Source organism: Periplaneta americana, chromosome 14, assembly GCF_040183065.1.
Source record: "Periplaneta americana isolate PAMFEO1 chromosome 14, P.americana_PAMFEO1_priV1, whole genome shotgun sequence".
Classification (NCBI taxonomy): Eukaryota; Metazoa; Arthropoda; class Insecta; order Blattodea; family Blattidae; genus Periplaneta; species Periplaneta americana.
The window spans coordinates 141,722,952-141,738,883 of NC_091130.1; the positions used below are offsets into that span (position 1 = coordinate 141,722,952).

At 36.4% G+C, this 15,932-nt stretch overlaps 1 protein-coding gene and 1 long non-coding RNA gene across 4 annotated transcripts in view; one reads left to right on the forward strand and one right to left on the reverse strand.

Moving 5' to 3' along the window:
- Positions 1-3,621, forward strand: part of LOC138713763 (uncharacterized) — an 85,940-nt gene extending 82,319 nt beyond the window's left edge. For all 3 annotated transcript variants that reach the window (XM_069846172.1, XM_069846174.1, XM_069846173.1), the window contains one exon: positions 1,797-3,621. In XM_069846172.1, coding sequence (XP_069702273.1) covers positions 1,797-2,009 — 213 coding nt within the window. In that variant the 3' untranslated portion in view covers positions 2,010-3,621. The remainder of the gene's footprint in view (positions 1-1,796) is intronic.
- LOC138713770 (uncharacterized) overlaps positions 1-15,932 on the reverse strand; it is a 428,588-nt gene that overhangs the window by 157,715 nt on the left and 254,941 nt on the right. The gene's annotated exons all lie outside the window — the stretch shown is intronic.

The window sequence follows — 15,932 nt, forward strand, 5'->3', positions numbered from 1 at the left end:
AAAATAAAGAAGAAAAAAGACAAGTAAACAAACCTTCACGATGCAACAGCGAACAGAAATACCCCGTGGTAGAGGGACAACAAAAAACTGAATCAGTATTGGACTGGTTACATAGAAAAAGTAGTTGTAATAACAGTTATCCAGAATAGAAACAAGCGGAAGTGATGGAGCTAAATATATAGTATGTTTATGGTCAGTAGCTGATTGGTGTTTGTGGTATTTCTATAAATACTGCCGAAAGATTATATTGGTATTCAAGCTAAATTACGTTCCAGAATAAATTACACAAAATTAACTAAATATACAGATATAAATGAAAGCTCTGCATTGAAATAATGAGAGAACTTCTCCTTTGTTAGTACCTATAATTTGAAGCAGTTTTAAAGTCTTTTATATCTTAATTCAGTGTGTAGCTAACTACTACAGCTAGGGCCTATATTCAATGAAGAAGAAATCAAGTTACCTATGACACTCATAGTTATACGTGAAGTCATACGTCATGATACTTCTGAATAGTTCATACTCTATGCAAATCTCGCTTTCAGGTAGTCACACAGAATTCGTGTGCACTCAAAGTTGGGTTCTGGCGTCTTGTCAGCCCATTTGAGTTGTGTGTTATACAGGAAAAGTCGTGTCGCGTATAGTTCCTAGAGTAGCTTAGTCGGAAGAGCATTCGTGTGCTAAGCGAAGGGTCCCGGGATCGATATCCGGTCCCGGAACAATTTTTCCTTGAAATTATTGAGTCCATACTCTATTTGTAATATTTTTTTACTCTTAAATCTAGAGAAAAAAGGTATTTTACAAACAACTTCAAATTAGTGAGACTCTGAAAATATTGCGATTAGGACAAATGTTTATATGACATTTTTTACTTAGAATGTCTTCGGAAAAAAACCTGAAAATTAGAATTTATAAATCAGTTATATTACCGGTTGTTCTTTATGGTTGTAAAACTTGGACTCTCACTTTGAGAGAGGAATATAGGTTAAGTGTGTTTCAGAATAAGGTGCTTAGGAAAATATTTGGGGCTAAGAGGGATGAAGTTACAGGAGAATGGAGAAAGTTACACAACACAGAACTGCACGCATTGTATTCTTCACCTGACATAATTAGGAACATTAAATCCAGAAGTTTGAGATGGGCAGGGCATGTAGCACGTATGGGCGAATCCACAAATGCATATAAAGTATTACACCGGGGACAGAACAACTAGAGGCTTCAGTGACGTCACTACAAAAGAACCCACACACAGCAGAATTGTTCGTTGCACTACAAACTGAAAACGTTGACCACTTACTTTCACTGATCCTCTGCGTTCTCACAATACAATAACTTCTGTTCAGAAAATGTTTTGCAGCTGACTGGTACCGTACCTGCTAGTGTGGGAGGAGAGGGTGGTCGGACCGCTTAAAAGTAACCGTCTCCAAGAAGCTTCTAGATGTTCTGTCCCCGATATAGTTGGGAGGCCGGAGGGAAAAAGACTTTTAGGGAGGCCGAGACGTAGATGGGAAGATAATATGAAAATGGATTTGAGGGAGGTGGGATATGATGATAGAGAATGGATTAATCTTGCTCAGGATAGGGACCAATGGCGGGCTTATGTGAGGGCGGCAATGAACCTCCGGGTTCCTTAAAAGCCAGTAAGTAAGTAAGTGATGGTAAATTCTCGTGAATCACTCTGTAAGTAAAATAGTCAGCACAGTAAAACTACGCACCTGTGTGTTTCGTCTTTTGTTTTTTTTTATTAAGCCATATAGCTCTGTTGACATTACTGGCATTTGTTTATTTTTCCGCAGCACAAGAAACTTGAAGCTTGCATCATGAAGGATGTCAGAGAGAGGTACACACCGGGAGACGACATGCCTGGAGCCGACGACGACAACATCGGAAGTGGAGAACTTCGATCCTTATCGTGGACAAACAGCAAACCCGACAACGAAGATATGGCCACAGCAGTCTACGAGTTCTTGTACGGCGGAGAGAACGCTGAGCTCGAGAATATCATGTAGACCCTTGCCCAACAACTTCGATGAACTATATGGACACAGAAACTAGAACTGTTTCTGTTACTGGCGATGAAACATCTCAAGAAGCTTCAGTTATAGGGGACGGATATTTCCCAGGTTTTCACTCACCCAACTCGAAAAGTTCTCCAAAGCTTTAAATTTTACTTAAAACTTTTAATTCAGAAAACAATCATTCCAATCAAGGTGCCAGCTCCCACATAAACGCAAAGGTTTTTGTACATTTGAAGAATGCCCCAAAGCCAACTCCTCTAAAAAGTGTCTTTCGTCCTCGGAATACATCAATGCCATCAAGATGTCTTGCAACGTCACCGCAGTGAGATCTGTCCCTGACAGAACCTTCAGTAGTACACGTTGTCGCTATCCCGGATGCAGCGAGACTGAAACACTTGGTCACGTACTGGGGTTCTGTAAGAAGGGAGAGCTACTGCGTAACAACAGACACCATCGTGCCCGTACAGCAATTGCCAACCTGCTAAGAAACAGAGGATGGGAAGTACATGAGGAGATTCACTGTGTGTCTGAAGATGATTCTCATAGAAGAGTCGATATAATTGCCATCAATAGAAGAACCCAGAAAGCGATGGTCTTAGACCCTACGATTTGCTTTGAACGAGACACAAATCAAGCACTGCAGATAAATGATGACAAGCGAACTAAATATGTACCTTGTCTTCCATACCTCAGTGAAAAATATGGCATTTCGCTTTACAACTGGGATGTTAGAGGCTTACTATTTGGAGAGAGGGATTGTTTACCAAAATTTGCATCTAATATTCTTAAATCCTTTCATATTCCCTTTTATGGGGTTCAGAAGATTGTAATGGAAATTCTGAAGGCCTCTCTTCAAATTCTACATTATCATCTATATGTTAACACGTAAATTTTTGTTTTAATGTACAAATCGAATCAAAATTTTGCTCTTTTCATTTCCCTTTATATTTTATGTTCGTTAATTCCGGATCCCAGTGGTCATCCTCACTTGAGGACGGATGATTTTTAATAAATCTTAGTAGTATTACATTAACACAATTTCTGCCCTAACTAACTCTAGAAAATTACAAGCAAACTTTATATTTCTAAAAAAAAAAAAATACTCATGAAACCAACCTGTAAAATGGACAGCGCTATAATAACATTGTAGTTGGATAACAGTTCATTGTTGATATCTCTAATGTTTATGTGGCAAACATAGTGTTTTTATACTCTGTCCAGCCTTGTCCCCGGACCCGAAGTCGAGTTTAAATTTACTAACTTAACAGTATTAACGCAGGAGATTCCTGCACATTCTTCTCGGTAGTTGGCTGAAACCTGAGCATTCTATCTAATGGATACCTGATCATGTATGAAGTTTTCTTCCTACATATTTTAGATTTAGGTATGGGAATATTCGACATTGATTCAATGACGACACCACAACACTTGTTCGTGAGACATTGGAGGAATTCTCACAGGATCTTAGTGTCTTGTGATACACTGCCAATACTGTAAGGTAAATCAGAATAATGCCTTTGTCTTACGAATGAACAATTTATTTTTCTGTACTGTAATTTATTACAATGTACTTTTCATTTTCGCAATAAAATTTTCACAAGAATTGTTGTACTATTTCTTAGTTCACTTCATTTTCCTCAGTAAGAAATTTTTATTTCATTCATTCATTCATTCATTCATTCATTCATTCATTCATTCATTCATTCATTCATTCATTCAGTCCACACCTGTGGAGTAACGGTTAGCGTGTCTGGCCGCGAAACCAGATGGCCCGGGTTCGATTCCCGGTCGGGGCAAGTTATCTGGTTGAGGCTTTTCCGGGGTTTTCCCTCAACCCGATATGAGAAAATGCTGGGTAAATTTCGGTGCTTGAACCCGGACTCATTTCACCGGAATTATCACCTTCATTTCTCTCAGACGCTAAATAACCTAGGATGTTGATAAAGCGTCGTAAAATAACCTACTAAAATAAAATATAAATTCATACATTCATTTATTAATACATTCATTTCTTTACTTATTAATAAAGGGTCAGCATAAAACGTTATATAAAAGTCCCGAAAGAGCAAAGCTCGTGTTCGGGAACAGTTCCGTTTTGATAAAATAACAAAAGTATTACACGAAATTATTCTCTCATTGTTTCTAAACTAGAATGTAATATTCTAATACCAGAAACAGGTTCTTAAGAGGAATAGAAAGATAGCAACATATATATTTTACAAACATACATACTTCGTAGACTAACATTGATGTAGTAACAAAGATGAGATTAAGAAAAATAATATACTTAGGATGTACAGGGACATCATTTCACTTTTACTAACATTTTTAATATTAACCTGGTTATACCTTTGGATTAAGGGTTGAGAACCGGAAACACCGTTTGCTACCCCCTTCCACGACCGGAGTTTGATGATACTGGCGTAAAATACAAACAAATCACTTTAGTAGGTATAGGAGGGAAGAAAAGTAGTTCATCAATTTACGTGAACTAGGAAATATGGCGATTTTGAGTATGATAATTTTCATTAAGTTTTTGATTAATCAAAATACAGTACGGTATTAACAATAAGTGTTTTTACTCACGAACTGAGTTATCCAAGCGAACGTATTCATTATGCAATGTATATTATACTGTCTACAGCACATTAGCGTACAATATAGAGAATGAAGTTAAATTGAAAATAATCATAATATGAATATTTAAACACATTTTTGAAAATAATGGCCGTTCATTTCGATACAGGATTCAGTCCTTTTGTGCATATTATTGCACTGTAGACTATTGCATCTAATTCCGACTACCAGTTTTGTCCTTCGTAGTAGTAACTCATGTTGAAATAATTCTGTACCTACTCTATAAAAGAGTACCTTACGTACTGTAAATTCAATCTTCACTTCTGCCCGACCCGCACAGATAAAATTATTCAGACATGCTATCTACTGTCCGTCCAAGTGGTTATGTCGCAGGATCGTAGAAATCACGTGACAATTAATTAACAAGGCTCTTTTATTTATTTTAAACAGTTGTATAATATTACGTAGAAGTCCAGATAGCCCAGCCACTAGCTTTTACAGAGGGGCGAGCTGAAGTAGGTGGTGGAAATAGGGATGCGCTGTAGGCAAACGGACGACGTACCTGTGCGAAAATGTGATCCAATATGGAAGCTCTTTCGTCACTGGAAAACGCGAACATATTCCTGGAATGTATTATACTCACTAACTCAGTACTGTTTACTATATGCGGCCTTGGTTCTGTGTGAAGGACAGTTGGAACTTCATTAGTAGAAAGGGTGGGAGTGAAGTACATTAAAAAAACTCAGGTACAATAAAAATTGAAATAAAAATAGAATAATGTCCCTGTATATTTGAGGTATTTATAGGAGATAATGGGACTTTGTACCCACCTTGTACAGTGAAAGGACACAGTCGGAGACAAGTCTTAGTCCAGGAAGAAAGAAGAGTTTGGAGGACTAGGTTCCAAGGCAGCTCCTATTTACGATCCAGGTTTATTAAAGACGACGGAAAAGCTGATGTAAGTAGTGTAAAGTTGTCCCTTTCACAAAGGGCAGTACTCAATTACTACACGACCCTGGGAGCTCTTAATTCATTTTGAGACGGACTCTGTCAGGAATTAAATACAGCCACCGTTTTGGCGCGTGTCCTCGAGTAAAAAACCAGTCAATGAGGACTTGTTGACAGTGAAGCTGAGAACGGTACCACCCAATACGTCACATCAAAAAATCTGCCAATCACAGTTGTCGGTCTTATTGCGTCAAAGGCAAGAGGCACTTTGCGTTTCTGGGGTGTGCCCTTGAGTGCACTGTCCAGTCAGTTCCATATTCTGCTGAGAGTGATACCACCTCTTAAACAGATGTAACGCCAGCAATCTGCCATTCGCAGCTGCCAACTTTCTCGCCCAAACACTGTGGAAAAGATAAGATACTCGCTCTCAACGTCCCCATTACTTATTTCACGCGCCAGAAACGGTGGCTTTAGTTATAAGCCTACTTCTTCTCAATGTCGTTGCCAATAAATAGGTGAACAACAATGAGGAAAACGACTAATAATTTATCGAAGCGGACGACCTTCAGGAGTCGAAACATTGGCATTCCGAAACTGAAGACAACACTTTTCCTGCTCCGTTTCCCTTCGCGGTAGACGCTGTCCAGATTGCGTGACATATCGCCATCTGAGTGAGTGTCCAATTGCTTTTCGTTTAATTTAAAACAAGATTCTTGGCAATAGTGAAACGTGAAACCAAGCGAGGAAAGTGTATGCAATGTGTGCTCTTTTTTTAAATGATGCAAAGATAAAGCTGAAAAATACTAATCTCAGTAAATAAGAGTAGACACTGAAGCGGATTTACAATCTGACGAAAAGCAGAAAGTATATGATTCAAGGTCAAAGATTTCCAACTACTTATTTTAAGAATGAAATATTACAATACCGTGTACGTAAAAGTTTAATCTAAGCACGAGACTGACATATCAATTCTGAAACTGCTTCTAATCGATCCGCTATTTGTGCAGCATCTTACAGACTTCGTTAATTGCCAATATTCATGCTCATGAAATTAGAAATAGAGAATAGATCAGTATTCTATATTGTAGATTAAAAAGACTAATTTAATCTTTTCTGTTATGGGCATAAAATTATACGTATAACCTTCCCATTCAATATTACAATTTACCTGTCAAATGGTTTAAAACAAAATTTTATAATTGGTTATCTAAATATCTAAAAATTCGTAGATACTGAATTAATCTTGCTCTGGATAAGGACCGATGGCGGACTTGTGTGAGGGCAACAATGAATATCCGGGTTCTCTAAAAGCCATTTGTAAGTAAGTAAATATTATTATTACTATTATTATTATTATTATTATTATTATTATTATTATTATCATTATCAGCACTATTATTTTATTCAAACCAGGAAAATAGAAAGAGTTTGGAATTGCAAGGGTTACATAATTAATTAATTAATTAATTCAGTGTTCTGCCCAAGGGCAGGTCTTTCACTGCAAACCCAGCTTTCTCCAATCTTTCCTATTTTCTGCCTTCCTCTTTATCTCCTCATATGATCCATATATCTGAATATCGTCTGTCATCTGATATCTTCTTCTACCCCGAACTCTTCTCCCGTTCACCATTCCTTCCAGTGCATCCTTCAGTAGACAGTTTCTTCTCAGCCAGTGACCCAACCATTCCTTTTCCTCTTCCTGATCAGTTTCAGCATCATTATTTGGAGTGTAAGGAAAAAACAAATATTCTGGATGAAGAAGATAAAAGGTATTCTGTATATGAATGATATTTTAGACTATATATTCCGTGCGTATGTCACAGCAGTTCTCATGCACGTTTATATCCATTTAATGGTAAATTTTATGTAATCGTAGTGTGACCTCGAAATAAGTTATTTCATAACGAATGTTCTAATACTTAGCATCACGGTGTCTAAGATAAAACACGTGTGATGCTGCGTTGGTGCTGATGACCTTGGAATTCCTCACACGACTGCCAAAAATTCATGGCTGTTTCACTATTATATAAACAGGCTGCCAACCTTCACGTCTGTGTACCTTCTCATCCCATTCAGAGCTCACAGATCAAAGCTACTCAACATGATATTTATACAGAAATGTTTTCTAACTCCTCATTTTCACACGTTCCTCTGTGGTTTCGTCTTCGCCAAGAAATAAATTGTTTTAAATGGAATGACTCATGCACTTGTTTTCAAACAAAACATTTCAATGCTTTGGAGGTTAACCTCTCGTAAAAGCAGCGATATACTGTATGCATTTATGTCGTTCTTCAATTTTAGGAGTTACAGAGGTCTAATATTATTAGTTTTGTTATGATAATACTTTTATCATCATCTGGAATATAGCATCAGTTGTTCACGTTGGTTTAGATTTCAGAAGAGTTTGTTTTTCTTGGTGTACAGTGACATGGTGCTGGAAAAGTTTCGCTCGACATAGATCTACTTCCGTTTACAATTCCAACATTCCTCCAAAATTAAACACTTAGACAGGGAGACAAATAGGTAGACATACAAACAGAATGCAAATAAAGATATATAGATACGCGGATCAGCAGATATAGGCTATGTACTGTAACATAACATAACATAACATAAGGTAAAATAATAATAATAATAATACTAATAATAATAATAATAATAATAATAATAAAAATAGTAAAGTACAAAGCATACAATGAACACAATATTTTTAGGTACACATAGCAAGGAAAATTATGATTATAAGTAGCTCAAGTTATCACATGATACACCTATCTGGAAATACGATAAAACAAAAACAGAAAAAATAAAATAAATATCACCATAAACAATAAAATATAGTGAATACGTGGATATATGTAATACAACATTTGTCATAACAGTAAGTTAGTTTGGAAACATAACACAATACAACATAACATAATACGTGAGAGAGCCGAAAAGTAACCATAATAATTGTTTTATTAATTGAATATGTACAATAAGACTACAAACACTTCATCACTTTTAACATAGGCCTAGTATAACAGGAACACTTGCATTGGACGTAGTGCCATCAATAGAAGAACCCAGAAAGCAATGGTCTTAGACCCTACGATTTACTTTGAACGAGACATAAATCAAGCACTGCAGATAAATGATGACACGCGAGCTAAATACAGTATGTACCTTGTCTTCCATACCTCAGTGAAAAATATGGCATTTCGCTTTACAACTGGGATGTTACAGGCTTACTATTTGGAGCTAGGGGTTGTTTACCAAAATTTACATGTGATATCCTTAAATCCTTTCAAATTCCCTTTTATGAGGTTCAGAAGATCGTAATGGAAATTCTGAAGGCCTCTCTTCAAATTCTACAGTATCATCTATATGTTAACACGTAAATTTTTGTTTTAATGTACAAATCGAATCATTATTTTGCTCGTTTCATTTCCCTTTATCTTTTATGTTTGTTAATTCCGGATTCCAGTGGTCATCCTCACTTGAGGACGGATGATTTGAAATAGATCTTAGTAGTATTGTGGATATTCAATTAAAAAAACAATTATTAAGGTTACTTTTTGACAATATAACATAACATAACATAACATAACATAACGTAACGTAACGTAACATAACATAACATAACATAACATAAAACATGACATGACATCACATCACATCACATGACATGACATGACATGACATAACGTAACATAACATAACACAACACGACATGACATGACATGACATAATGTAACGTAACGTAACATAACATAAAACATAACATAACATAACATAACACACATGACGTGACGTGACGTGACGTGACGTGACGTGACGTGACGTGACGTGACGTGACGTGACGTGACGTGACGTGACGTGACGTGACGTGACGTAACGTGACGTGACATGACATGACATGACGTAACGTAACGTGACATGACATGACATGACATGACATGACATGACATAACGTAACGTAACATAACATAATACAGCACAGCAGAACAGAACACAACATTACACAACGCAAGACAACACAACACAACATAAAACATAACATGATATAACAACATAGCATTCATCTTGTTGAAAAATCGATTTCCTTATACAGAGTAGAAGTAAAATATCTAACAAAAAACTATAATATCATATTGGTGGAACGTTCATAGCTTTTTCAGAAGAAAATCTTCTTTCCCAAATGTTTAACACCCTCTTATACGATAACTGTTGCGAATTGAATCGTGATTTTTGTCCATATCGATAGAAAATCTAATAAAGGATCATTTACCCCTATGTCGTATTTCAATAACGTGGGCGATTATCGTGTAAATTTAATTTAAATACCACTAATTTCAAACCACTGAACGATGCAATCCACATCGCAATGTTGTAGCCAGAGAAGGGAGCTCTAAGCAGCACACGTACTCTGAGTTCGTTGACCTCTTACATCTGTATTATAAGAAAGAGCAGTGTGTTAGCGGCGATGTTGCCACACTGCTGAAACTTCCAACTTAATTTTCTAATTAACCGTGCATTTAATCACAAAACGTAATATAGGTTTTCTATTCATTTAAGTGTACCATATCGTCCCTTTCAATCTGCAAGGTTATTCCACTTTCACCCTGCATATTTCATACACTAAGTTCTTCAACCTTTGTTAAAATGCACCTAACATAGCGTTAATTAACTGTAAGTTAAAAGTATGAATTGCTGTTAAAAATATTGCGTTTCTTCAACTTGACATTTGACATTTTAACATTCTGTTTGTTAACTCTCTGTTAGGACCAGAGTTCTAGAGTTTAACCATAACCTCTAACCAAATATAGGCTCACTTCTGTTTTCTGAACTCTGACAATTGCGATTCTCGCTTGTTTCCGTTGTTTGATTCAGAGAGGATAGAAGTCTTTCTATTCTCTCAGGTTTGATTTCTGCATCTTTCCGTCGTCTGTACCACAGTAACACGGAGCGGCGTATTGGTATTGCTGTTGTGAAATGGAAAACACTGGAACAAAAAGAAATCGTGGGACTAATTTCTCTTCGTTCTAGAGAAGCCTTCTGTTGGAAATTATTTCGCAGTATAAACAATTAATCAGAATAAAAAAACAAACGGATCTACGTTGAAACTGAAAAGTGAGGCTTGGCAGAAAATAGCCTATACCTTTTTAAGAACTTCTGGTCTGTCAAATCACAGAAATCATCCGCTCTGTTTATGTATTCATGGATATCATTTTCTAAATAATCAAGATATAGGAGTTCAGCATCTAACGCACCAGCCATATTGGATACTTCTATGCTAACAGAGAGTTAAATGATTTAACTGCATGAAATTGGGCAGTTAAATTAACATAGGTTTTAACAGTCTGTTAGTACTAACAGTAGTTGAAGAAATGCTTCAACTTTTAAGTTTACAGTTAAAATGGAATAACACACTGTTATAATTTAACAAAGGTTGAAGAAACCGGGCCTAAGGGAAAATAAAGACAAGGAACTTGTCCATATTGTCAGAGCGAGCTGTAACAGGCACCGTGATTTTGTTATTCTGGCGGATAACCACAGCTCGCTCTGACGTTCTCGATAAGAATACTGAAGACAGAGAAGGAAAAAGAAGCCCCACTGTGTCACCTTAGTTTCTTAGCAACCGTAAAGAAGAAAAGGAAATTACCGTGCCCTGCATTATTCCAGTTATGACATTTGGCTTACAGTGTTGAAACATGTGTTACAGAATGACACGTTGATTGCTCTCATGCTGGTGTTCTGCATGAAAGAAGGCACCTGCAGCTATGAAAAAATATGAAGTTTCTTTTGTCCCACTTACTGTGGTTCAATTGGTAGCGCCTCCAGCTGAAAATCTACCGGATCCGAATTCTGTTTCAAGCACGAAGTTGAAGCTCATTTCCTTTCCGATATAAACTGAATAATATATGTTCCTTAGTTTGTTTTCGTCTTATGATGTCTTAAGCTCTGGTCTATAGCCATATTGACCTCATGAATTTTAAAGACAGCTATTTGTGAATGTCTAACGTTGGTTCATAATCGTTCAACTTTACTCTTTGATAATGAGTAGGGATCGTATACTGGCCCAGGCTGAACGGAGATAAGGTTAGTTGTTTTTTTATTGGGTTATTTTAAGACGCTTTATCAACATCTAGGTTATTTAGCGTCTGAATGAAATGAAGGTGGTAATGCCGGTGAAATGAGTCCGGGGGTCCATCACCGAAAGTTACCCAGCATTTGCTCGTATTAGGTTGAGGGAAAACCCCGGAAAAAACCTCAACCAGGTAACTTGCCCCGACCGGGATTTGCACCCGGGCCACCTGGTTTCGCGGCCAGACGCGCTGACCGTTACTCCACAGGTGTGGATAGGTTAGTTGTTCCTAGACTATATAGACGTCATGTTTGGCGCATGTCAGAGGTATATACTAGCAGGGAACACTTGCATCTTGTTTCTTCTGCAGTTGACATTCTGTCCATTATTCGAAACTAGACCTCGCAGCCTGTTCACAATGCATTCAAGTCATAAAGACTGATACTGGATGATTCTTCCTACAATTTAAATTATTTATTTATATTTTATTCAATTGAATTATTTTTACTGGCAAACTTAAGATCATAAGGCCTTCTCTTCCACTCAATCAGTATAAAATACATAGCAAATACAGGGACATCATTTTATTTTTACTTCAATTTTTATTGTATCTGAGTTTTTTAATGTTCTTCACTCCCACCCCTTCTACTAGTAAACTTACAACCATCCACCACACAGAAACCAGGCCGCGTATGCAGTCAAAGACGCCTGAACAGTACTGAGTTAGTGAGTATAGTACGTTGCAAAAATATGTTCGCGTTTTCCAGTGACGAGAGAGCTTTCAATATTGAATCATATCTTCGCACAGGTACTATCGTCCGTTTGCTTAAGTCGCATCCTGGTTTCCCCCACCCGCTTCTGCTCGCCCCTCTGTAAAGGCTAGTGACTGGGCTATCTTAGCTCTTTTCGGAAAACATTAATTTCTCTTAGGAATTAGACTTCTATGTAATATTATACAACTGTTTAAAAGAACTTCAATAAGAGAGCCTCTTTAAGTAATTAATTGTCACGTGATTTCTTCCCTCTCTACGACTCTGCGACAAAACCACTTGGACGGACAGTAGATAGCATGTCTGGGTAATTTTATCTTTTCGGATCGGGCAGAAGTGAAGAATGAATTTACAGTACGTAAGGTACTCTTTTATAGAGTAGGTACAGAATTATTTCAACATGAGTTACTAGTACGAAGGACGAAACTAGTATTGGGTGGTAGGTAAAATAGTTTATAGTGCGACAATATGCACAAAAGAACTGAAGCCTGTATCGAAATGAACGGCCACCATTTTCAAAAATGTGTTTAAATATCCATATTATGATTACTTTCCAATTTAACTTCATTCTCTGTATTTATTTATTTATTTATTTATTTATTTATTTATTTATTTATTTATTTATTTATTTATTTATTTATTTATTTATTTATTTATTTATTTATTTATTATTGTAGCATAAAATATAAAATATACAGAGAAACTTTAGCTCGCCCCTGAAAGAGTAGAACTCGTGCTCAGGGGCGGATTCCTGAATTGAAATTAATAATTATACAATACAATTATAATTGATAATTATACAATACAATTTTCAATTATAGCATATAAATTTAATATAATTTATGTACGCTAATGTGCTATAGACAGTATAATATACACTGCATAATTGCATAATGAATACATCCGAATGGATAGCTCAGTTCGTGAGTAAAAACCCTTATTGTTAATACAGTAAACCCTACTGTATTTTTATTAAACAAAAACCTAATGAAAATTATCAAACTCAAAATCGCGATATTTTCCAGTTTACGTAAATGGATGAACTACTTTTCTTCCCTCCTATACCTAGTAAAGTGATTTGTTTTTATTTTACGCCAGTATCATCGAACTCCAGTCGTGAAAGCAGGTAGGGAACGGTGTTTCCGGTTCTGAACCGTTAATTCAAAGGTAAAGCCAGGTTAACATTAGAAATGTTAGTAAAAATAAAATGATGTCCGTATATAAATAACAGCAATACAGTAGTGGAATAATAATAATAATAATAATAATAATAATAATAATAATAATAATAATAATAATAATAATAATAAATATGTATAGCTACCTGTAACTCTAAGAATTAAATAATTACAGTTTAGAGTTAAATAAGATAAGCAAAGACCAACTCCTTTCCTACTATCCGCCACTGGGTCTGCTGTGTGTACTTATCGGCATGAAAGCGGATATGTTCTGTCTTCAACAACAGGCTTAGAGCGCAAGTGAACTGTTCACATTTTCCGGCCATTTCTGACCATAAGAGTATATAAAACACGCTGGTAGTCAACTTGCTAAGACGAAAACAAGTTACGCACTCGGTTTCCGGTTTCAACACTGTTTAAACGGCAAATCAATTTACTGGGAACAAAACAACAATGCTATGATTGTAACGAAATAACAAAATAATATAACATTTCTCTTAATTCTTCCTCAATTGGCTAGATGGCAGCACATTATTTGTTTATTTTCCCCATCATTCTTCACATCGAATGCTTTATTCTATTAATTTCAACGTCACGCTCGATCTGAATTTACTTAGATAATTTTATTTCACATATTTCCATGCATATTTTCCGGGTTATTACATGTTTTCCTTTCTTTGTCATATAGATCTTGTCTTGTAACCCATATACGTGTTTTGTTAGATAATTGTTAATATTTCACCTTCTCTCATGTTTTGTTTATATAAATATAGTAACTTTTTTTTTCTTCGAACACAATGTAACTTCTATTCAAAACAATAATAATTACTTTCTATAATTTAATTTAAATACTCCAGTCAACACAGTATTCGTTATTGCACTCCACAGACGACAATGACAATTTACTTGGATTATTGAGAACAACAATGAACTGGTAATCTTAAGGGAAGGCATAGGTGAAATTTTGGCAGAAATGTGACAAAAATGCGATTCTCAAAGACCAAGGACACCAGAATAAAATTATTTGACACGTTTCCTTATTAAGATGAAATAAATGGCAGTAATTTTTTTCAACGTGATTTTCTTTAATTTTCGACGTGTGGAACAATTTATATATTAATTAATTAAATTGATTAAAATTACAATATCTCCAAAACCATCAAAGATAAAAGAGATTTTGCACAATGTAACTGACATATAAAAGTAGCATGTGATAAAAATTTCAGCTCAATATATTGAAAACTGTAAGATATAGTAATTTCACCTATGCCTTCCCTTAACTAATGTTCACAAAGCACTATCTACAAATCAGAACTGTCAGTTCTCAGTTCACAGTTCGTTTGCCTTGCCTAGTTCTTCTAGCTCAGTCACTTAAGTTCACAGTATCTCGAACCCAAGACCTTCAGAGACAGTCCACTGAACTTCGAACTCAGGTCCCCAACTGCGGTCCACTGCACTCGAACTCAGGACTTCGGACGCTCACACAGCTGCGGACACACTCAAGTCGAACTCCGGTCTCGAAGCTGGCTTCACTGCTACACAAGACTGCCTTGTTGTCCAAAACTAGCAACGACTGCAACTAACTAACTAAAGTTCACTCGCGTGTCGTATTTATAACTAAACCATAGTTTCCGGAACGTACGATTTCGCGATCAATCTAAAGATGCCGAGAAGATGGCGCCTCTCGATTTTTCTAGATTTCTTCCCTCAGACGCAGGCGCATTACTTTCCCCTCTCTGCCGCGGAACAGAGTGTCGTCTCCTCCCCTCTCCTCTCCACGCCCCCCCCCCCGTGCTCCGTGGAGCCCGTGTCGACTCCCGTGCGATCTGCCCTCTTGCGGGACGCGTGATCAAATCTCGATGTGGCTGTCACAATATATTTGGACTTGGGTTCTAGATTTCCTCAGAACGTATTTTGTCTTATAACCAACTTACGTGTTTTGTTACTGAATTAACAATATCTTATTTTCCGTTATCATGTGGTCATTTTAACAAGGTTGGTAGGTTGGGCAATATATCGCATTTTCCATTTTGGCTACATATTATAAGATGGACAATAGGAGAGTAATAAAATGATCAATTTGCCGAGCCATCTTTTAGGGTATTTCAAAAATCAAAATGGCGAACTTAACCATAAAACGCAAAAAATGATGAAAAATCAGAATTTTCAAAATATTCCTATTTTAATAGAGAATTTTCTCCCCTTTAATTTGATATAAGAATTTTCGATTTATGCCTTATGTTTTTTTCAGATAAGTCCCATTTTCCAAAATTCTGCGTCATCAGCCACGGTCACTTCTACGAAAATCACTCCAAAAGTAATGCACAACACTTTTTAAAATTTATTTTTTATTCTAAACCTTTGCAATTTA